The sequence below is a fragment of the Salvelinus sp. IW2-2015 genome, linkage group LG16, assembly GCF_002910315.2.
Source record: "Salvelinus sp. IW2-2015 linkage group LG16, ASM291031v2, whole genome shotgun sequence".
In the NCBI taxonomy this organism is placed as follows: domain Eukaryota; kingdom Metazoa; phylum Chordata; class Actinopteri; order Salmoniformes; family Salmonidae; genus Salvelinus; species Salvelinus sp. IW2-2015.
This window is the reverse complement of record NC_036856.1, coordinates 12,066,668-12,091,460: the sequence shown is the minus strand read 5'-3', so window position 1 is coordinate 12,091,460 and position 24,793 is coordinate 12,066,668. Positions and strand designations below refer to the sequence as shown.

Below are 24,793 nucleotides of genomic sequence, written 5' to 3'. Positions count from 1 at the left end.
TCTCCCAGCAGACATCGGAGTGGATACAGGAAGACTGGACTCACCCACGCAGTTCTTTCCGCTGGAGTCGGACTCGTAACCGATGTTACAGAWGCAGCGGTAGCTCCCTCTCAGGTTCTCACACATGCCGTTCTGACAAATYTCAGGGTCCAAGGCACACTCGTTGATGTCTGAAGAGACACAGAGGACAAACCCACATGAGACACAGCCTCATCTTAAGGCTCTCTCCAACAAATATATTCATTGTATTTTTTCACTCTTTGATTTGAAATTCGGAGGGAAAGTCACACATTTCGGAGGGACGCATTGGAATGTTTGAGGGGAGGCCTGTTCAATGTCAGAATAACTATCAGTGATAGTAGGGCAGGCTCCAAACCACACAGACTTAAGATCAAACCGTACAAGTAACATTACTCACCTCTGCCGTCAGCGGTGATGCCAATCCCACTGCTGCACACGGCCTGGAACTCAGCTGAAAGGCAATTAAAAACACCTGTAAGTCACCTGCTAATATATCCAGTGTAACAAAAAAAACACCATTTACATTATAATTCTAACAATCACTTCTGCAGTACTTGGTAGAGTTCTACAGGATCTTAGCCTGGAATCTGAACTGTACTGTGAAACGATTCTGAAACAGAGCTAACAGGATCTTAATAACGGCACATGTAAACCACTGATGCTTGCTGGTGGGGTTAGGGTTAGCTTTGGTCACCTGAGTTGCGGGCAGGGCAGGGCAGGCAGGGCTCTCCGAAGCCGTGTTCAGGACTGGCACAGCAGCACTCAGACTTGGTGACGGCGCCAGGGAAGGGCCGCGAGCACGTGCCCATCTTGATGGCGCCGTAGCAGGTGGTGCGCATGTGTGTGTCCACACACACTCTCCCGTCCACGTCGATGGCCAGGCCCGGTGGGCACTCACAGCGGAAGGAGCCCTCAGAGTTGATACAACGTCCGTTCATACAGATGCCTGGGGTCTGGCACTCATCAATGTCTGAGGGAGGAAGGAGAGAAGAAGGGAAGCGATACAGTAAATAATTGTATACCCTTATTTCATTTAGATAATCACTTTAATAACACTTTATTAATCCCTCCAGGAGCAATCTACTCCCTTGAAGATGATCTGTAGATCATAGGAGGCTGGTGGGAGGAGCTATGGGAGGACGGGCTCATTGTTAACGGCTGGAATGGAACCAATGGAACAGTATCAAACATATGGAATCCACATGTTTGACTCCGTTCCATTGATTCCATTCCAGCCATTACAATGAGCCCGTCCTCCTATAGCTCCTCCCACCAGCCTCCACTGCTATAGATGTTGATCAGACTATCAACAAGTGATCCAGTGGGTCAGCTATCAACTGCAACTCTGTTGACTTCAGATAACTGCAACTAGTGTATGGTAGATGACATACCTGTGCAGTAGCGTCCGTTAGGTGCCAGGGCAAAGCCAGGTTTACAGATACACTTGAAGCTACCATCCTCATTGATACACATTCCATTGAGACACATGTTGGTGGTGGCACACTCATCATGATCTGGAAAAGCACAGGGAGACACGTTTTCATTTATAATGGCCTAGTTGTGCAATAATCTACCACAGATTCCGTAGATTGAATATATAAATGAATGTCCATTGTTACCTATGCAGTTCTTTCCATCAGGAGTGAGTTCAAAGCCAGCGTTGCAGATGCACTGGAAGCTTCCGCCAGTGTTGACACAACGTCCGTTACGACACATCACTCCGTTCACGATGCACTCGTCAATATCTGTGGAGGGGAGTTAGGTACCAGTCTGTTTCTGTTCTGGACACCGTCAGAAGGCCAACGTACCCAGTCTATCGATACCATACAACTGTTGGAATAAAAACTGATCATGGTGAGTGATTGGAACATACCAATGCAGGCCTGTTTGGTGGGGGTGCCCTGGTAGCCTTCGTGACACTTGCAGTGGTACGACCCAGGTGTGTTGACACAGTCTCCATTGACACAGGGGTTGCTGACGCACTCATCCACATCTGAAGGAGGAGAAGAGAGATGAGTTCATCAGTAAAACACAGGGTGCTCCAATTACAAACCTGAACACTCCCATACGCGTTAAAAAAGATTGGAATCAATGCTAATGTGTAAAGATACCCTGAGTGTTACATCAGAGAAGTCCCATGTGTGGTCAGAAGATGGCAGTAGAGTATATGTAACATTCCTAACTGTAATGACTTTGTAGTGGGCTTACCGATACACTCCCCTCGTACGTCCTGTCTGTAGCCCATGTTACATTCACAGCGGTAGCTGGTCGGGGTGGGGATACAGCGTCCGTTCAAACACAGGTTGGTGAAATGTTTACACACATCAACGGTCTCATTGAGTGATACTGAGGATACACAACACAACAAACAATTACATTACATTACTAAAGAAGGTTAATTATTCTAAAAACACAGTGAAGAAGATGAAAAGAGATGAAATGTTGCTCCCATCATTATTTTGACATTCAGGTGAGTCTCATTGAGATACAATCTCTTCTTCAAAAGACCTAGTCCATGAACTGATCAACAGGCTATACAGTGCATTCGGAAGGTATTCAGACCCCTTGACTTTTTTCACATTTTGTTACGTTAAAGCCTTATCCTAAAATGAAATAAAAATGTATAATCCTCATCAATCTACACACAATACCCTATAATGACAAAGCGGAAACAGGTTTTTAGAAATGTAGCAAATCTATTACAAATAAAAAACAGACCCTTTGCTATGAGACTCGAAATTGAGCTCAGGTGCATCCTGTTTCCATTGAACATCCTTGAGATGTTTCTACAACTTGATTGGGGTCCACCTGTGGTAAATTCAATTGATTGGACATGATTTGGAAAGGCACACACCTGTCTATACAAGGCCCCARGGTTGACAGTGCATGTCAGAGCAAAAACCAAGCCATGAGGTTGAAGGAATTGTCCTTAGAGCTTCGAGACAGGATTGTGTCGATGCACAGATCTGGGGAAGGGCACCAAAACATTTCTGCAGCATTGAAGGTCCCTAAGAACATAGTGGCCTCCAACATTCTTACATGGAAGAAGTCTGGAACCACCAAGACTCTTCCTTGAGCTAACCGCCTGGCCAAACTGAGCAATCSGMGGAGAAGGGCCTTGGTCAGGGAAGGGACCAAGGACATGATGGTCAATCTGATAGAGCTTTAGAGTTCCTCTGTGGAGATGGGAGAACCTTCCAGAAGGACAACCATCTCTGCAGCACTCCATCAATCAGGCCTTTATGGTAGAGTGGCTAGATGGAAGCCACTACTCATTAAAAGGCACATAACAGCCCGCTTGGAGTTTGCCAAAAGGCACCTAAAGACTCTCAGACAATGAGAAACAAGATTCTCTGGTCTGATGAAACCAAGATTGAATCACGTCTGGAGGAAACCTGGCACCATCCCTATGGTGAAGCATGGTGGTGGCAGCATCATGCTGTGGGGATGTTTTTCAGCGGCAGGGACTGGGAGACTAGTCAGGATCGAGGGAAAGATGAACGGAGCAAAGTACAGAGAGATCCTTGATGAAAACCTGCTCCAGAGCGCTCAGGACAATGACCCTAAGCACACAGCCAAGACAACGCAGGAGTGGCTTGGGGACAAGTCTCTGAATGTCCTGGAGTGGCCCAGCTAGAGCCCGGACTTGAGCCTGATCGAACATCTCTGGAGAGACCTGCTCCCCATCCAAGCTGACAGAGATTGAGAGGATCTGCAGAGAAGGATATATAGATAAACTCCCCAAATACAAGTGTGCCAAGACTCGAGGCTGTAATTGCCGCCAAGGGTGCTTCAACAAAGTACTGAGTAAAGGGTCTGAATACTTACGTAAATGTGATATTTCAGTTTTTTTTTTATAAATATATATATAAAAAATAAAAAAACAAAACAAAAAAACCCTGAGCTGCCAGAATAATAGTTTGTGTGGAGGTGCTGATTAACGGCAAATAAACTATAAACTATCAAAGTAAAAAAAGTCGCACACTCCATGTATAATATCCCAGCAATTGAATGGGTATTTACCAACGTTTCGGCACCACTGTGCCTTCCTCGGGGTTTATACATTTGCAAACATAATATTATTTATTTGTTTGCTTTGTCATTATGGAGTATTGTGTATAGATTGATGAGGGGGYAAAAAACTATTTAATCCATTTTAGAATAAGGCTATAACGTAACAAAATGTGGAAAAAGTCAAGGGGTCTGAATACTTTACGAATGCACTGTTGACTCAGTTTAAACCATAGAATTAGGAATTAAACTATTAGAATTTTATATAATCTCTATGGTTTAAACAATATCTAATATCTCTGATACAAAATGTAAAACCACAAGCTAATAATAGAACACTACCCAATTMACACTTTTCACGGCCCAACCAACTCACCGATATTACGCCCCCCACCGTTTCCTCCGAAACCATTTCCTCCTCCTCCTCCTCCTCCCTGTCCCCCTCCTCCAATTCCTCCTCCGTTGCCATGGTGACCATTGCCATTAGGTCCGTTTGGGTTGAGCTTGTAGCCGTAGCTGTAACCGTTCCCGTTGCTGCCACCACCATTGGGGAAGACTCCGTGGGGGAAACCTCCGTTACCTGTGCCATGGGGAACCCCATCGATGCACAGCCTTCTGTACTCATCTACAGGAGAGAGCATGGAAAGGGTTAATGTTGGTTCATCTTCAAATGACTCCCATACACATTTACCTCAATGTTGTTTTGTTATGGTTTGGGTCATTTTGACCTATTTTGAAAGTATATAGTGTAAATGGGTAATTGGTTGCATAAACTCACACATTAGAACAATGCCTGGGCATGATTATGGCTGGGAAATGGGGAGGTACAGTGGCTTGCAAAAGATGCCTTACAACCTGGAATTAAAATAGATTTCTGGGGGGGTGTATCATTTGATTTACACAATATGCCTACCACTTTGAAGATGCAAAATATGTTTTATTGTGAAACAAACAAGAAATAAGACAAAAAAACTGAAAACTTGAGCATGCATAACTATTCACCCCCCAAAGTCAATACTTTGTAGAGCCACCTTTTGCAGCAATTACAAGCTGCAAGTCTCTTGGGGTATGTCTCTATAAGCTTGGCACATCTAGCCATTGGTATTTTTGCCCATTCTTCAAGGCAAAACTGCTCCAGCTCCTTCAAGTTGGATGGGTTCCGCTGGTGTACAGCAATCTTTAAGTCATACCACAGATTATCAATTGGATTGAGGTCTGGACTTTGATTAGGCCATTCCAAGACATTTAAATGTTTCCCCTTAAACCACTCAAGTGTTGAATTAGCAGTATGCTTAGGATCATTGTCCTGCTGGAAGGGGAACCTCCATCCCAGTCTCAAATCTCTGGAAGAATGAAACAGGTTTCCCTCAAGAATTTTCCTGTATTTAACGCCATCCATCATTCCTTCAATTCTGACCAGTTTTCCAGTCCCTGCCGATGAAAAACATCCCCACAGCATGATGCTGCCACCACCATGCTTCACTGTGGGGATGGTGTTCTCGGGGTGATGAGAGGTGTTGGGTTTGCCCCAGACATAGCGTTTTCCTTGATGGCCAAAAAGCTACATTTTAGTCTCATCTGACCAGAGTACCTTCTTCCATATGTTTGGGGGGTCACCCACATGCCTTTTGGCGAACACCAAACGTGTTCGCTTATTTTGTTCTTTAAGCAATGGCTCTTTTTTTGCCACTCTTCCATAAAGCCCAGCTCTGTGGAGTGTACGGCTTAAACTGGTCCTATTGACAGATACTCCGATCTCTGTTGTAGAGCTTTGCATCTCCTTCAGGGTTATCTTTGGTCTCTTTGTTGCCTTTCTGATTAATTCCCTCCTTGCCTGGTCCGTGGGTTTTGGTGGGCGGCTCTCACTTGGCAGGTTTTCTGTGGTGCCAGATTCTTTCCATTTTTTATAATGGATTTAATGGTGCTCCGTGGGATGATCAAAGTTTCAGATATTTTTTTATAGCACAACCCTGATCTGTACTTCTCCACAACTTTGTCCCTGACCTGTTTGGAGAGCTCCTTGGTCTTCATATTGCCGCTTGCTTGGTGGTTCCCCTTGCTTAGTGGTGTTGCAGACTCTGGGGCCTTTCAGAACTGAGATCATGCAACAGATCATGTGATACTTAGATATCACACAGGTGGACTTTATTTAACAAATTATGCACCAGATCTTATTTAGGGGCTTGAGAGCAAAGGGGGTGAATACATATGCATGCACCACTTCTCCGTTTTTCATTTCACTTCAACAATTTTGACAATTTTGTGTATGTCCATTACATGAAATCCAAATAAAAATCCATTTAAATTACAGGTTGTAATGCAACAAAAAAGGAAAAACACCAAGGGGGTGATAACTTTTGCAAGGCACTGTATATGTAAAAACCTGACCGGATCTATGTTTATGTCTATGTATGTACAGTTGAAGTCGGAAGTTAACATACACTTATGTTGGAGTCATTAAAACTCGTTTTTCAACCACTCCACAAATTTCTTGTTAAKAAACTATAGTTTTGGCAAGTCGGTTAGGATATCTACTTTGTGCATGGCACAAGTTATTTTTCCAACAATTGTTTACAGACAGATTATTTCACTTACAAATTCACTTTACATACACTAAGTTGACTGTGCCTTTAAACAGCTTGGAAAATTCCAGAAAATGATGTCATGGCTTTAGAAGCTTCTGATAGGCTAATTGACATCATTTGAGTCAATTGGAGGTGTACCTGTGGATGTATTTCAAGGCCTACCGTCAAACTCAGTGCCTCTTTGCTTGTCATTATGGAAAAATCAAAAGAAAAAAGCCAAGACCTCAGAAAAAAAATGGTAGACCTCCACAAGTCTGGTTAATCTTTGGGAGCAATTTCCCAATTCCTGAAGGTACCACGTTCATCTGTACAAACAATAGTATGCAAGTATAAACACCATGGGACCACGCAGTCGCCATACCACTCAGGAAGGAAACGCGTTCTGTCTCCTAGAGATMAACGTACTTTGGTGTGAAAAGTGCAAATCAATCCCAGAACAACAGCAAAGGACCTTGTGAAGATGCTGGAGGAAACAGGTACAAATGTATCTATATCCACAGTAAAACGAGTCCTATATCGGCATAACCTGAAAGGTCGCTCAGCAAGGAAGAATCCACTGCTCCAAAACCACCATATAAAAAGCCAGACTATGGTTTGCAACTGCACATGGGGACAAAGATTGTACATTTTGGAGAAATGTCCTCTGGTCTGATGAAACAAAAATAGAACAGTTTGGCCATAATGACCATCGTTATGTTTGGAGGAAAAAGGTGGAGGCTTGCAAGCCGAAGAACACCATCCCAACCGTGAAGCACGGGGGTGGCAGCATCATGTTGTGGGGGTGCTTTGCTGCAGGGGGAACTGGTGCACTTCACAAAATAGATGGCATCATGAGGAAGGGAAATTATGTGGATATATTGAAGCAACATCTCAAGACATCAGTCAGGAAGTTAAAGCTTGGTCGCAAATGGCTATTCCAAATGGACAATGACCCCAAGCATACTTCCAAAGTTGGCTTAAGGACAACAAAGTCAAGATATTGGAGTAGCCATCACAAAGCCCTGACCTCAATCCAATAGAATATTTGTGGGCAGAACTGAAAAAGCGTGTGCGAGCAAGGAGGCCTACACACCTGACTCAGTTACACCAGCTCTGTCAGAAGGAATGGGCCAAAATTCATCCAACTTATTGTGGGAAGCTTGTGGAAAGCTACCCGAAACGTTTGACCCAGGTTAAACAATTTAAAGGCAATGCTACCAAATACTATTACGTGCTTCTACACCTGCATTGCTTGCTGTTTGGGGTTTTATGTTTCTGTTCAGCACTTTGAGATATCAGCTGATGTAAGAAGGGCTATATAAATACATTTGATTTGATTTAATTGAGTGTATGTAAACTTCTGACCCACTGGGAATGTGATGAAAGAAATAAAAGCTGAAAAAAGCATTCTTTCTCCTATTATTCTGACATTTCACATTCTTAAAATAAAGTGGTGATCCTAACTGACCTAAGACAGGGAATTTCTATATGGATTAAATGTCAGGAATTGTGAAAAACTGAGTTTAAATGTATATGGCTAAGGTGTATGTAAACTTCAGACTTCAACTGCATGTGAGCTAGATAGACAAGACCGCGGTCATTGTCTTCACCCAGATCTTTTCCATCTTTCTCCTTTTGTTTTTAGTCATGAGGTCATACTCTTCAGCACCTTATCCACGGTGAGGGGATGTGGGACCGTGGATCACTTACATTGTCAGTTACAGTTTGGGTCTAGAGCGGTCATCCCCCTCTTCAAAGGGGGAGACACTCTAGTCCCAAACTGCTACAGACCTATATCTATCCTACCTTGCCTTTCCAAGGTCGTCGAAAGCCAAGTTAACAAACAGATCACCGACCACTTCGAATCCAACTGTACCTTCTCTGCTATGCAATCTGGTTTCCGAGCTGGCCATGGGTGCACCTCAGCCACGCTCAAGGTCCTAAATGATATCATAACCGCCATCGATAGGAGACAATAATGTGCAGCTGTATTCATCGACCTGGCCAAGGCTTTCGACTCTGTCAATCACCACAGTCTTATCAGCAGACCCAACAGGCTTGGTTTCTCAAATGACTGCCTCGCCTGGTTCACCAACTACTTCTCAGACAAAGTTCAGTGTGTAAAATCGGAGGGCCTGTTGTCCAGACCTCTGGTAGTTTCTATGGGGGTGCCACAGGGTTCAATTCTCGGGATGACTCTTTTCTCTGTATACATCAATGATGTCGCTCTTGCTGCTGGTGCTTCTCTGATCCACCTCTACGCAGATGACACCATTCTGGCCCTTCTTTGGACACTGTGTTAACTAACCTCCAGACGAACTTCAATGCCATACAACTCTCCTTCCGTGGCCTCCAACTSCTCTTAAATGCAAGTAAAACTAAATGCATGCCCTTCAACCGATCACTGGCCGTACCTGCCCGCCCGTCCAGCATCACTACTCTGGACGGTTCTGATGTGGACAACTACAAATACCTAGGTGTCTGGTTAGACTGTAAACTCTCCTTCCAGACTCACATTAAGCATCTCCAATCCAAAATTAAATACAGTATTGGCTTCCTATTTCACAACAAAACATCCTTCACTCATGCTGCCAAATATACCCTCGTAAAACTGATTATCCTGCCGATCCTTGACTTCGGCGATGTCATTTACAAAATAGCCTCCAACACTCTACTCAGCAAATTGGATGCAGTTTATCACAGTGTCATCCGTTCTGTCACCAAAGCCCCATACACTACCCACCACTGCAATCTGTATGCTCTCGTTGGCTGGCCCTCGCTTCATATTCGTCGCCAAACCCACTGGCTCCAGGTCATCTATACGTCTTTGTTAGGTAAAGCTCCGCCTTATCTCAGCTCACTGGTCACCATAGCAGCACCCACCCATAGCACACGCTCCAGCAGGTATATTTCACTGGTCACCCCCAAAGCCAAATCCTCTTTTGGCAGCCTTTCCTTCCAGTTCTCTGCTGCCAATGACTGGAACGAATTGCAAAAATCAGTGAGGCTGGAGACTCATATCTCCCTCACTAACTTTAAGCACCAGCTGTCAGAGCAGCTCACAGATCACTGCACCTGTACATAGCCCATCCAACTACCTCATCCCCATATTGTTATTTATTTTTGCTCCTTTGCACCCCAGTATCTCTACGTGCACATTCATCTTCTGCACATAAATTGTAATTATTTCGCCACAATGGCCTATTTATTGCCTTACCTCCCTTATCTTACCTCATTTGCACACACTGTATATATACTTTTTTCTATTGTGTTATTGACTGTATGTTTGTTTATTCCATGTGGAACTCTGTGTTATTGTTTGTGTCACACTGCTTTGCTTTATCTTGGCCAGGTCGCAGTTGTAAATTAGAACTTGTTCTAAACTAGCCTACCTAAATGACAGGCAATCCAAGCTGTTCATTCATAACACATGCACAAAATAACTCAGCAATTGAGTGCAAAGGGGAGTTTGGACTGTGGGTTAGAAGTTGTAAGTTGTGTGCGTGTCTGAGACAGACGAGGAGGAGAGAGTGTGTGTGTGTGTGTTCGTGCGTGTACTCACCGGACCCTCTGACAGGGCACATCTCAGGGATCTGTCCAGAAGCCCAGCAGCGGCCCGTGTCACAGCAGCACTGCATCTTGGTATACTGGCCCTGCAGGTCACCTGCGCAGCGCCCACTCGCTAACGCTGAGAAACACGTGCCCACACGCTGGTCTGAGGGAGGAGAGGATGGAGGGAGAAGGAAGAGAGTTGGGAAGAGAGGTCAGTTTGCTTCAGGGTGAGTCACTCAAATCGCCCATGATGTTGTAAACACGTTTGACTTCCAGGTCATGTAGAACATCTAATGTTAGGCAGACCATGTTATAATGCATAAATTACCATACTGTAAATACTCTGGTGACAAGGTATACACCCAGCTTCTACTGGGTCACAGTGTACGATTGTGACGGGAAACAAGGGTTTGTACATTCTTCAGGATCACAAGAAAATTCAAAAGCTTTTAGCACAAAAAAGCTTGACAATCACCTCCCTACCACAAAGATGGTACGCAATTGGGAGTAGGGATGGAGGTGTGGTTCCTCCAGCCCTGAGGAGAGGTTACAACTAAAAGCCGTCCCTCAGGTCAGGGTCAATAGGCTGGGGAAGGAAGGGGGAGGGAAAGGGTGTGTTCGGGTAGGTGGAGAAGAAGTGAGGGTCCCTTGGTGCATGCGTGTGTTTGTGTGTAATGCAGATGAAAGTGTAGGCGGAAAAACAGATGTAGAGAGGGGAAAGAGGGAGTGTTGTGGAAAATTACAAAATTAGACATACTATGTTGTTGTTTGTTTTTGTCTTGTTTTGATACAAAATTCACCAGATTGGGTCTGCTGTTCGGCCTGGATTTCTCAAAAGGGGTAACTCTGCAGGGAGGTCGGCAGTATGATAAGGGAATATAAGCAAATTTGCAAAATGGTTTGAACAAGTGTGTTGTCATGCTCTTTGACATTTTGGGAATGTAATCATTTGTCATACGGTGAATAAATCGTCTGAAATTCCAGAATCAGGAATGTCTTAAACTGTGGTTTTGTTCTGTCCTCTCTCGAAGTTATGGCGATAGTGACTACAGATGGTATCTTGGTGTATGGAAGAAATAAAATGATGAGAATAGTGTGAACTTCATCCCCCTAACTGGCTGAAGACAGGACCTTATTCTTCACCACTTCTACCGCGAGACCTGAGTCTGAGCCAGCAACCTGGACACAGCATCCAGTCGAAGCTATCAACTGCCTTTTCTCTCAGGAGTGCGACATGAGTCCACGTGGAGTGACCATGGAGAGAGATCCAGTCCAAACTTCTCTCATGCTGCTGGTGTACTGGTAGGAAAATGGACAAAGACATAATGGACTGTAAAGGACAGTGGCGGCTCAGGTGAGAGACATTATCAAGGGCCATCCACTTTGAACATGTGCCATTGGGAGGACGAACTGAAACACTTTCTGAAGAGAAACATGAAGAAACGCCAGAAGAAGAGTGCCGGGAAGGAGGGGGGTGGTCAACTGTGCCTGTAAATTAATTTAGGGTTGCTCTAAACTGTTTATTTGGGGTATCACGTTGATTTTGGAGGTATACACACTGGGAAGCTTATTGTAATTTGGATTCAAATGCATTGAGATACCGATCTGTCATTAACATACCACTGGCGACAGTAAAACAGGGACAAACGGGGGCTGTAATGAGAACAGTTAATACTGGTAATATATGGTCCCGTTTGTAAATGTACATTCTAACCGTGTCGGTGTGTGCTAAGTTTAGTGTCTTGAATATGAGTGATAGACTCAACGTGGAGCACTGAAGACTGTCATTCTAAATGTGGGTTGTATAACCATGATGGGGACATTGATAGTAGGGGTTTTGTTTTACCATGTTATCAGAATTCTAATGTTAAAGCGCATCAATACATATAGCTTTCTGGATGATACAGTACAATTGACATAAGCATGTTTTAGTATGTTTATAACTATATAAGTGGACTAGCAGTAGTGACGAATATGTTATGGGTTAGATGGAATGATTTATGTGCAAATGTTTTTGTAACAGGAGGCTAAGTACATACAGGGCATGTATTTGAGACAGAATGTTTGCATAAGGGTGTTAGTTGCAGAGATAGTGTTGTGATTTCTGACACTATTGTCAACTTTCAGTGAGGAGTTTGTTAAAGAAGGTACAACACTTGAAAGAATAGCCATAGATCCCTGTATACCGGAGGCCACCTCAACAGAAGGGCAGTTCGCTGTAGTAGTAGCATCACATCTCCGACAGAGGGTGCCAAATGATAGGTGACCATTGCTGTACATTCATKCCCCYGGGRGAGGGTAACTTGACTATTGTCGTGGAACATCTGAAAGAGCTCAGCGGTGATCTCGCAAACGAACACCAATCAGACAACGATTGGAATCCGTTTGGATGGGTTCAGTCATTGTTTGGTGTTATGGGAGCTACAATATTTCATTGGTTGATTTATGGCTTAGTTATCTTTTTTGCAAAAATGTTTATTCTAACTTATGTTAAGAAATTGTGCAGCAAAACCGTTGACACTATTCTCGCCATGCCATTACTGACCCTTGAACCCAATTGACTTTCCTATGCCTGATTACATGTCTGATGAAGACGGTGATAATCCATAACACCAAGATAAAAACATTGAGTTAATTTTGCAGCATGTTCATAAGCCATGCCCACGACGCGGGTCATGTAAATGGTGCTCACATGGCAATGTAGACAGTGTCAATGAGGCGATTAGATTAAAATCAAATCAAATTGTATTTGTCACATGCGCCGAATACAACAGCTGTAGACCTTACAGTGAAATGATTGCCTTGTGTGTGGGGATGAAGCATGTACTGATGTCTAATTCATGTTCCTTTCCCCCTTCTGAGAATGAATTGCACTATGTGAAGGTTTMAAACTCAATGACAACGGAGGTAATTTACAACTGTAATATGCTAAGTGTAAGAAAGTCTTTCCTTTTCCCTCTTTCCAAATCATGTTAATGCTTGTTTGATGAAAATGCTTTTTTTTCTCCATTAGGTTGAGACTTAGTCTCAAAAGGGAGTAAATGTTTTGGAAAATTACACAATTAGACATAATATGCTGTTTTTACCATTGTCCATTGTTATATGAAAGTGTTTTTTTTCTGATGCAGGCTTGTTGTCTTGTGTCTTAGTCATAAGTCTGGGCGTACAGATAAGAGCCGGGTGCGACCTCAGTATGTGACATCCCATTTGTACTATCTGCAGGAACTCCTCTGTGTGGAAACTTGCAGGAAGGAACAGACAATGGCGGCAACGTCAGCTATCTTAATCTACACAGACAAGCTAAACTCCTTTTATACACTATGTTCCCCACCCCTGTTTGCACACATCTGCTAACTGCCACAGAGACAAAGAGGTTTGACTCTTCTATAAAAGCTGAGAGCCAACTCTGTTCYTTGGGCCTTAACTATGCACTGTTGAAGTGCATAGTTAATTACTCAATTTTTGCGAATCTTATTATAAAGTTGTTGTTTGAAGATTCTGCAGTCTCTTCGAACAGATAAAATCCCCTACAGGAGGGAGATGTGCAAGTCGATTAACTTGTCTAATGAGRTAGCAGTCCGGAATTAATCAGTTCCATGTGGAGCAATCCTGGACAATTATATTGGACATGAGAAGCTCTGTGTCTGGAGCTTATAGCCATGCACTTTAAACAGCCCAACTTCCCCTCCCTCCTTCCTAAGGGACCAACCCAGCTGGGGGCAGAATTGTGGGGCGGTGAGGGGTGGGTGGGAACAGGCCATTAGAGGGAGGGAGAGTGGGTGAGGGAACGGAATGGAAGGGAGGGCGGTGATGGGGATGATGATGACTTAAATTGGAACCAGACCCTTAGCTAGCTAGCTAGCCTACAGAGAACAGCACAACTGCATGCTTTCTTTTATACAGACTGGGGTTTCACAATGCCACGGATGAGGCATTAGGGCTGATTAGTGTCGGGCTCAACAGGTCCCTCCGGTCTGCTTCTCCACGCTACGCTGTCCCAGAATAACGCCAGCCCAGGGCCAGGGGAGGCATGCAAGAAATCAGCTCGGCTAGAGCCGACATTCCTGGACCTGGAGCCCCCCGCTCACCTCGTGTAGTTTCTTAGTCTACCTCCACTCGCAAAACGCACCCAAGCAAACAGGGCCGAGTCGGTRGACTCACACAGGGGAGCCAGCCACAGCATGCGTCTGGCTGGAGCTGAGGATATACGGCGGGATGCGTCAATGTGTCAGACAGGGCCTGAAATCACAGCTCTCTTTTATTTGTTCCTGGGGACTCTACAGTTCACCGGGTTACACTAGACAGATGGATGGGCACTCTGGGTGAGAAAGAGAAAACGGGATAAGACAAAAAGGGGCATGGAGGGGAGAGGGAGAAAGCAAGAGAGTGATGGGGCAGAGAAAGAAAGAGAGGGGGATGGGAGGAATGTTAGCAGAAAGAAATATCTCCAGTGTGACCCAGTAGACTCCAGTCTCTCCTCAATCTCCCCCTGACCAGAGAGAGAGAAAAAGAGAGAGAGAGAGATGGTGGGGGGGACAAAAACGAAGGAGTCTACTGGTTCAAATAAGAGAGAATTGGGGGAAGACAGAGAGATAGAAGTGAGATGAGAGCGAGAGAGAGCGAGAAAGAGAGGGAGTCTACTGGGTCAAAGAGTAGAGCAGGGTGGGAAAGACAGCAAAGACAGATGAGAAAGCAATCCAGAGCGATAGAGTCTTCTTGGTCAAAGTGAAGAGACAGCAAGAGACCCAGTTGAACTTGTTGGACCATCCCATATGTCTTCCTCTCCTCCCGCCACCACCCCCCTGTTCCTACCTCAGTGGACCGTCATTTTCCACACGCATGTTCCCAATCAGGCTACGCTTCCCCCTCCCTTCCCCTTGTCCCTCTCGCCCACTGCTCTACCCCTTTGTTCCAGCACGGAACAACAGAGGAAGGGGATAGTTTGGATAGTTTTCTCTCCTCTCCTCCCCCTCTCTTTCTCCCCTCTTCTCTGGCTCGTCTTGCTTGTTGTCGTGGTGGTGTCAGCTTTGTTCTCCTGCAGGCCTCTAAGTGAGTACAGATGCTTTCTACCTTGAGGCTAAACAATCTGCCACACGACCAGGCCAGGCAGAACAGAAAAGAACAGAGGGCTCCTTGTGAGATCATTGTTGACACTGTTCATTGTTCGCTTGGCATTTTCACCCGGTTTCCCTTTATTAGCCAAAAGACAACAAACAAGTACAGCAGGGATATTCAGCAGATGATGGAAAATGGATCGCGTGCCAACGTGAGAGGAGGGCCAACAAAACTTTGACCCAGGAGAGAATTTGAATACCGCGTTCTCCTGTCTAGTAGACTTTGGGGCGCACGACTGTTCAATTAAAGTAATCAAGTGGTTCTGCTTGGCTAGGAGAGGGACCTTGAGTGTAGGAGAGTTGTTGGACTCCCAATCGAAAGTTGTTCGAAAGCAACAGGGCCAGCTCTCTGGCGGACATTTTGAGATGAGCTGCCGGAGATTGCATGCGCTCTACATTAACACCTGGTAGTGTTTCAGGGTGTGAGTCAGAGAGGTGCTAATGCTAACTGGAATTACAGCAGTCAAGGCCGAGTGTGCGTCCCTGGGCCTGCACATGATGACTGCAGACCTGCTTGAGTCATCAGAACACTAGTCACAGGAAGGGATGGAGGGAGAAAGAGAGGAAGGAGGGAGAAAGAGAGGAAGGAGGGAGGGATAAGTCCAGATGTGAACAGTCAGTGGCTAACAAGAGGGTGAAGGAGGGAGGGGTGTGTGCTGGGGGGGGGGGCAGCGGTAACTCACCTACACATCTGGCACCGTCAGTGCTGGTGATGTAACCACGGGGACAGGTGCAGACGTAGCTGCCGGCTGTGTTAGTGCATTCACCTCCGTCACAAACACCTGGGTTAGTGCTGCACTCGTCAATATCTGAAACGCACACACAAACAATTAGATCATTGAAGTTAGAGAAAACACTGAGCTTCATGATAGTCATACACTCATCATACACACGTGGTAACTCAAAACCCCTATCACAGGCATTATTTGGAAGAAATCCTTTTCCTCGATAACAGCTGCTCAAAGTATTTGGATCCATGTCAAATATTTGAAGAAGTGGACAATATCTCATCTATCGTATACACTTGAGGGCCTGAAATAATAACTGCTCATAACTCTAAATACAAGAGCAGGAACAACTGCTATACTGATTGAACAAAAAAATGGTTCTAAAAGGGTTCTTTGGCTGTCCCAATAGGAGAACCCTTTTTGGTTCCAGTTAGAACCCTTCTGGGTTCCATGTAGAACCCTCTGTGGAAAGGGTTCTACATGGAACACAAAAGGGTTCTACCTGGAACCTTAAAGGGTTCTTCAAAGGGTTGTCCTATGGGGACAGCCGAAGAACCCTTTTAMGTTCTAGATAGCATCTTTCTTTCTAAGAGTGTACTAGACACAGTCAAGCCAACCCGAGTGGAGGTCTGAAGTCTGCAAAAGGAAGAGGCGGTCATATGGAAAATCTCTGGGATTGTGTTCCGTCAAAGACTCATGACTTTATTTCACGCTGGTCTACACTTCACAATGTTCAACATACCTCAGTGGACTTCATAACTGTGGTGGATTTTAAGAGGTCTAAATGGTTAGAGTTTCCCACACACACATCATGGGAATACTTCAGCTGACCCGGAGAGACTATGGTCAGGGTCAGTCTGTCCTATCTGGTCTAATTCTCCTGTCTTATCTGGTGTCCTGTGTGAACTTAAGTATGCTCCCTTTAAGTCTCCCATCTCTCTCTCTCTCTCTCCCGGTGGACCTGAGCCCTAGGACCATAACACAGGACTGGCTGTCCCCGTCCCCAGTCCACCTGGTCGTGCTGCTGATCCAGTTTCTGCTGTTCTGCCTGAGGCTATGGAACCCTGACCTGTTCACCGGACCTGCTACCTTGTCCTGGACCTGCTGTTTGACCCTCTCCCCCTCCCTTTCTCTCTCTCTATCACACCTGTTGTCTCAATCTCTGAATGTTTGGCTATGAAAAGCCAACTGACATTTTACTCCTGAGGTGCTGACCTGTTGCACCCTCTATAACCGCTGTGATTATTATTTGACCCTGCTGGTCATCTATGAATGTTTGAACATCTTGAAGAACAATCTGGCCTTAACCTTTTAGTGCAGTGGGCTAAATCAGGGTCACACAAAGTGTTTCTTGGTAGTCTTAAACAAATCTGCTTTGAAACAAAAGTATACACCTCACACACATGGTTATGGGCTTGAAAAAAAGAAGACACCTGTACCATGTCAGATATAGTATAACATTTGAGTTCGCATCCCAATATTAGACTTCATATAAATCACAGAAGACTGAAATATAACAAAACAGTTTGACACAGAAACACCGGATTTTCGGCAGCTAYAATATTAATAACATTACATAAGGCCACTAGATAATTTGACTGCAGGAAAGGGCTACTGGCCATGTACTCTTATAATCTCTACCGGGAACTGTCAGAAGAGGATTGGCCACCCAGAGCCTGGTTCCTATCTAGGTTTCGTCCTTGGTTCCTTCCTTGGTTCCTGCCTTTCTAGAGTTTTTCCTTGCCGCCCTTCATTACTTGCTCTTATAAGCACTTTCTGATCATCTGTTGATGTAAAAAGGGCTTTATAAATAAATGTGATTGAAATTTGATTGACTACAGATGTAGGATCTTCATTTGAGCCAGTTTGCTACAGCAACAGGAAATGGGAATTATTATGCGTATTATAATTAATGTACATTTTTGTAGGGGTTGATTGTTTTTAGTTAGGACAAATCAAGTGTGAAATTTCAAAGTGGAAATTACAAACTTTCAAATACTTTTAAAAACTCAAATACACTACAAGTTTGCATTTCCTGCTGTACAGGACAAATTAAGATCCTACATCTGTACACTAGACCTGGGAGTCAGCAGTATATAGCTAGTGTGTGTGTGTGTGTGTGTGTGTGTGTGTGTGTGTGTGTGTGTGTGTGTGTGTGTGTGTGTGTGTGTGTGAGTGAGAGAGACAGAGCCAGTACTTGGCAGGGTCCAGTCTACAGTGTGGTGTATTACAGTATATAACCCTACACATGAAAAGGCCTCTCACTGCTATGATGGTGAGAGTGAAGTGAGGCTCCAGAAGGCATTGGGTTTATATGCTGTGTTACGCTTATTTATACACATATATAATTACCCTTTTGGTCAAATTACAGTATGCGTGTGTGTATAGCGTGGCGTGTGAGAGGCGGGCCCCTAAATGTGTGTGTGCAGTCGGTCGGTATGCATTAGTGGTGTGTGTGGTGTGTGTTGGCAGTGGGTAAGCATTAATGCTGTCTATGGGGCAGTGTTTGCGTGTTTTGTAATGACGCACACAGTGGGAAGTTAAGAGGCACTGGGTCCCCTGCTGACTATTGTCAGACTGCTTTGGTGAAAGGTTCTCCTCAAGTCATAAAAGAGCAGCAAAATAAACGTGGTGTCAGCATTCCCCCTGAATAGGACCAGACTTTACACAGCTCAGACATGGAGCGCTGTGTGTGTTTAGGGAAATATCTGCCACCTGGATAAATGACCACTGTTCAATCATCAAAGTGTGTGTTGTGAGACTGTGTTTGTGTGTGAGAGAAAGTATGTATGCATTGTGTATATGTATGAGTGAGTGTGTATGTGTGTGTGTGTGTGTGTATAGTATGTGTGTGTATGTCTAAATAGGTTGAGTGTGTCAGTATGTGTGTATCTCTGTATAGTACAGGTGTGTGTGTGTGTGTGCGCGTGCGTCTGTGTGTGTGTAAGAGTGTGTCTGTATGTATAGTATGTGTGTGTGTGTATGTCTAAATAGATTGAGTGTGTCAGTATGTGTGTATCTCTGTATAGTACAGGTGTGTGTGTGTGTGTGCGCGTGCGTCTGTGTGTGTGTGTAAGAGTGTGTCTGTATGTATAGTATGTGTAGTGTGTATAGTGAGTGTGGGTCTACAAGTGTCAGACGCTATGGGGAGGTCCGTGTATATAACGCTGAAGTCATCTCTGCTCTGTAAGTGTTTCTTTGTGCTAGCGCTAACAGCTGGCCCTGTGCCAGTAGACTGTATTTATGGAAGGAAAATGGGGGGCAAAAAAAGGAGAGAAAAAAGAACGATTGCAAAACACGACTGGAGCGAAAGGAGCTATGAAATCAGGTAGGTTGCTTTGGCAAAGAAGAGCTACCTCCCAGACATGTTAACAGCTCCAAGGCTGGCTCCACTAGAATATGATGCCATGTTTGTGCATAAACTTGGAGGGCATTTTGAAACCCATTTTCCTTTGGAATACTGATGGTGGTCTGTGATGTCATAAGTGAACAAAATGGGGCTTGAATCTCTCAATCTCAGAGCTGGGCTATTTGAGGTATCTGGGTATTTATAGTTATGGATGGTTCAACTTTGTATTCTTTACCCTTTAATTAAATACTTGATGTTTTGAGACTAAAGACGGACTCTGCCCCAATTAAGCTCTAAAACAATGTTACCTAAATGCATCCACCATCCAGKCCTCACCTTGGCCCAAACGAAGCCCAGCGATGGAGCCTCAGGCCTGGGGCTGATCCACTACTGTCTCCAATTGTTCTGTAATTAGTTAACCTRCGAGGACCTCCACCCCCATACGCTGCCTCTCATCCCACCAGGCTTCAAAGACTACAGGGCACAGGACACCTCTCCTGCTAGTCCAACCAACAGGCCTCTAGCACCATAGGGCTGCTGCAGCACAATCCAATTTCAGTGGGACTGTGATAGGACAGCAGTGTCTGTGTGTGTGTCTGTGTGAGTGCATGAAAGCATGCAMGTCTCTGTGTCTGAGAGAGAGAGAGTGTGTATGTGTGTGTGAATCCTTCCCTCATCACATGACCAGCTAATTAGAGGCTCCTCCGGGTATATGAGTGTTTCCAACCCTTCATTAACCCTCAGGGTCTACTGATGTCTAACAGCTGAGCTCTCTCTCGCTCTATAGCTGTCACTGGACACCCAGGCGCCGTTCAAATCCTCTTCACATGCACCCTTTCTTCCTTCCTTATGCGTGTGTACGTTTCCATACCAGAGACTTGATAACCACAGAAGCCAATAGCCACAGTACTAAAAAAAAACTGCTAACAAAACCCTGGCAAAAAAAACTAAACAATGGATCTACGCTCGCAATTCAAAATCAAATTCTTAACTGAGGCATTGAGTTAACTTAGCTAAGCCTACCTTAATTCACTGCCAATATGTTTTCCATTACACAAACTCATTGTTATACATTCCTATTTGTTATAAAAGGTGCATAATGTAATATCACCACAGAGGGTCTGTGGACTGTGTGTGTGACTCACCTTCACACTTGTGGCTGGTGTCACTCTGGCGGTGGCCCGCAGGACATTTACACTCATAGGAGCCCACTGTGTTGATGCAATTACCTCCTGCACACAGCCCCGGGATGGCCTGACACTCATCCACATCTACAGGGGAAAAAGAGGGCGAAAGGAGGGAGAGAGAGAGAGAGAATGTAGACCATCAGCACAAATAAGCAGCACTTAACAGGCGTTGCTTTAAGAGATGCATTTTAAATACTCTGTTTACTCTTAATGAGCTAAGAATCTCCCAAAGCTTTGCTGCCCACTAACCTTGAATCAGATGGAGTCTATAAATGTGTGTGAATGAATTTGTATTTTACACTGGATTTACAGCACCTTAGCCTTTAAAGTGAAGTAGGCTGGGCGCATACATTACATTACAGTACAATAATCAATCATGAGAAGACGTATGGCTAAAATATTTTAAAAATCCTGCGCTTTCAGTCCCGTATTAAAACCTGTTGAAAGGGGCGAAGCAGGAAAGAACAGAGGATATCTTGGCACTGCCACCTAGGAACCAAGATGACTCCAGACTGCAGCACTTGTTTGAGGAGTGAGTGGGTTCATGTATATTTCCCCATCATGCCATGAGTAACTAGGATGGAGCTGTGGGCGTGGGGCTCTGATTGGACAGTGAACACAGTAACCAGGAAGCATGACATGTCTTCTTTAGAGTCGTTAAAGAGAGGGAGGAGTCGTTTATCACCTCATCTTCCTCCCTCTTCCCAGAGAGTAAGAGGTAAAGAGAGAGGCCAACTCGGCGGAAAATCTGTCTCCCTCCACCAGGTGACTTGGACTTGTTGTGTGGAGGTCAATGAGTGTCAAATTTGGTCAACAACAAAAATGTATGGCTTATTTTCTATGTGAGGTATATTTATTTGATTGAATCGAAGTTGCGCAATGCTGATATAAGTAGGACAAACGACATTCCCGCAACTTTGAGAAAAAACACTTCATATAGGAGATGGCTATGCATATTCATTGCATGAGGCTAGTAGCGTAGCATCTCTCCATTGAGTACAGGCGGTTGACTTCAACAACCCCCATCAAATATTCAAAAAAAGTATTAAAATAATTAGATGTATTCACCAATCAAAGAAAGGATAGGCGGGAGGTTGACAGCCTGCTGTGCCTCTTTGTGCACAACGACAGCCATTGTTAGGGCAGAGAGACATGTATCTTGTTAGTATATCCATAATCTTTGCTCTTCCCCTCTTCACACATTTACACTTCATTAGCTCACAGTCTGGCCATGCTGGCAAGAGAGAGGTGTTGGTGTTTCGTCAGCTTCAGTGGAAACACATTGACTCAGATCCCACAGATCGTTAGCGTGCCTAGAGGGGGTTCGTCTGGTCCGAGCGTGTGAATGTGTGCTGAGACTGGTATTTGTCTGGATGGTATGAAAACATAGTCAAGTGTAGAATCTCAATTGCATACTCCTCGCATCCTCATCTCATTCTCAAAACCCATTGGATGAAATAGACAGAGTTCCCTCCCCTATGACCTTTTCCTCCAATGGGTTAAGAGAAAGAGACGAGGAGAAAGGACGTGATGAGTATGCAATTGAGATTAGAGGTCGACCGATTATGATTTTTCAACGCCGATACCGATACCGGTTATTGGAGGACCAAAAAAGCCGATACCGATTAATCGGCCAATTTTTTTATTTTATTTGTAATAATGACAATTACAACAATACTGAATGAACACATATTTTAACTAATATAATACATCAATAAAATCAATTTAACCTGAAATAAATAATGAAACATGTTCAATTTGGTTTAAATAATGCAAAAACAAAGTATTGGAGACAGTAAAAGTGTAATATGTGCCATGTAAAAAAGCTAACGTTTAAGTTCCTTGCTGAGAACATATGAAAGCTGGTGGTTCCTTTTAACATGAGACTTCAATATTCCCAGGTAAGAAGTTTTAGGTTGTAGTTATTATAGGAATTATAGAACTATTTCTCTCTATACCATTTGTATTTCATATACCTTTGACTATTGGATGTTCTTATAGGCACTTTAGTATTGCCAGTGTAACAGTATAGCTTCCGTCCCTCTCCTCGCCCCTACCTGGGCTCGAACCAGGAACACATCAACAACAGCCACCCTCGAAGCATCGTTACCCATTGCTCCACAAAAGCCGCGGCCCTTGCAGAGCAAGGGGAACAACTACTCCAAGTCTCAGAGCGAGTGACGTCATCGATTGAAATGCTATTAGCGCGCACCCCGCTAACTAGCTAACCATTTCACATCGGTTACACCAGCCTAATCTCGGGAGTTGATAGGCTTGAAGTCATAAACAGCTCAATGCTTGAAACATTGTGAAGAGCTGCTGGCAAAATGCACGAAAGTGCTGTTTGAATGAATGCGTACGAGCCTGCTGCTGCCTACCACCGCTCAGTCAGACTGCTCTATCAAATATCAAATCATAGACTTAATTATAACATAATAACACACAGAAATACGAGCCTTTGGTCATTAATATGGTCGAATACGGAAACTATCATTTCGAAAACAAAACCTTTATTCTTTCAGTGAAATACGGAACRGTTCCGTATTTTATCTAACGGGTGGCATCCATAAGTCTAAATATTCCTGTTACATTGCATAACCTTCAATGCTATGTCATAATTATGTAAAATTCTGGCAAATTAGTTCGCAACGAGCCAGGCGGCCCAAACTGTTGCATATACCCTGACTCTGCGTGCAATGAACGCAAGAGAAGTGACACAATTTCACCTGGTTAATATTGCCTGCTAACCTGGATTTCTTTTAGCTAAATATGCAGGTTTAAAAATATATACTTCTGTGTATTGATTTTAAGAAAGGCATCGATGTTTATGGTTAGGTACAGTCGTGCWACGATTGTGCTTTTTTTCGCAAATGCGCTTTTGTTAAATCATCCCCCGTTTGGCGAAGTTGGCTGTCTTTGTTAGGAAGAAATAGTCTTCACACAGTTCGCAACGAGCCAGGGGCCCAAACTGCTGCATATACCCTGACTCTGTTGCAAGAGAAGTGACACAATTTCCCTAGTTAAAAGAAATTCATGTTAGCAGGCAATATTAACTAAATATGCAGCTTTAAAAATATATACTTGTGTATTGATTTTAAGAAAGGCATGGATGTTTATGGTTAGGTACACGTTGGAGCAACGACAGTCCTTTTTCGCGAATGCGCACTGCATCGATTATATGCAACGCAGGACACGCTAGATAAACTAGTAATGTCATCAACCATGTGTAGTTAACTAGTGATTATGATTGATTGATTGTTTTTTATAAGATAAGTTTAATGCTAGCTAGCAACTTACCTTGGCTTCTTACTGCATTTGCGTAACAGGCAGGCTCCTCGTGGAGTGCAATGTAAGGCAGGTGGTTAGAGCGTTGGACTAGTTAACTGTACGGTTGCAAGATTGAATCCCRGAGCTGACAAGGTAAAAATCTGTCGTTCTGCGCCTAAACAAGGCAATTATCCCACTGTTCCTAGGCTGTCATTGAAAATTAGAATGTGTTCTTAACTGACTTGCCTAGTTAAATAAAGGTGTAAAAAAATATATATATAAAGAAAACGGCCAAATCGGTGTCCAAAAATACCAATTTCCGATTGTTATGAAAACTTGAAATCGGCCCTAATTAATCGGCCATTCCGATTAATCGGTCGACCTCTAATTGAGATCTTCCCAAAGAAACACACAGACGTCCAGACACACACACCTGATCACCCAGCTCTGTGAGAGGGAAGTTGGCACGCCTTGCCAGTACCCAGCCAAGCAGCCAAGATTAATACCGCCCTCTCTCTCTCTCACACACACACCCAGCCTGTTTCTAATCATGCAAATATATTTCACCTCTGTTCCCTTTTAACAAAGCCTGAAAATGTGCTCACGTGTTGAGGACCATCCAAATCCATGACGCCTGGAATGCTATCCTTACATTGGGATTCATGTGCATGTGTGCTTTGAACTGGCTCCAACAGGACTTTGCTCAGGGGCTTTTTGGCGACCAGTCAAAAGTTTGGACACATGTACTCATTAAAGGGTTTTCCTTATTTGTACTATTTTCTACATTGTAGAATAATAGTGAAGGCATCAAAACGATGAAATAACACATATGGAATCAAGTAGTAGCCAAAAAAGTGTTAAACAAATCAAAATATATTTTAGATTCTTCAAAGTAGCCACCCTTTGCCTTGATGACAGCTTTGCACACGCTTGGCATTCTCTCAACCAGCTTCATGAAGAATGCTTTTCCAACAGTCTTGAAGGAGTTCCCACATATGCT

At 44.0% G+C, this 24,793-nt stretch overlaps 1 protein-coding gene across 1 annotated transcript in view; it reads right to left on the bottom strand.

Annotated features, from left to right (window-relative positions):
- Positions 1-24,793, bottom strand: part of LOC111975929 (fibrillin-2-like) — a 99,311-nt gene that overhangs the window by 34,734 nt on the left and 39,784 nt on the right. The window contains 11 exon segments of the mRNA XM_070447526.1: positions 45-170; positions 419-472; positions 716-991; positions 1,413-1,535; positions 1,641-1,766; positions 1,895-2,014; positions 2,230-2,367; positions 4,409-4,657; positions 10,159-10,311; positions 15,946-16,071; positions 20,485-20,610. Coding sequence (XP_070303627.1) covers positions 45-170; positions 419-472; positions 716-991; positions 1,413-1,535; positions 1,641-1,766; positions 1,895-2,014; positions 2,230-2,367; positions 4,409-4,657; positions 10,159-10,311; positions 15,946-16,071; positions 20,485-20,610 — 1,617 coding nt within the window.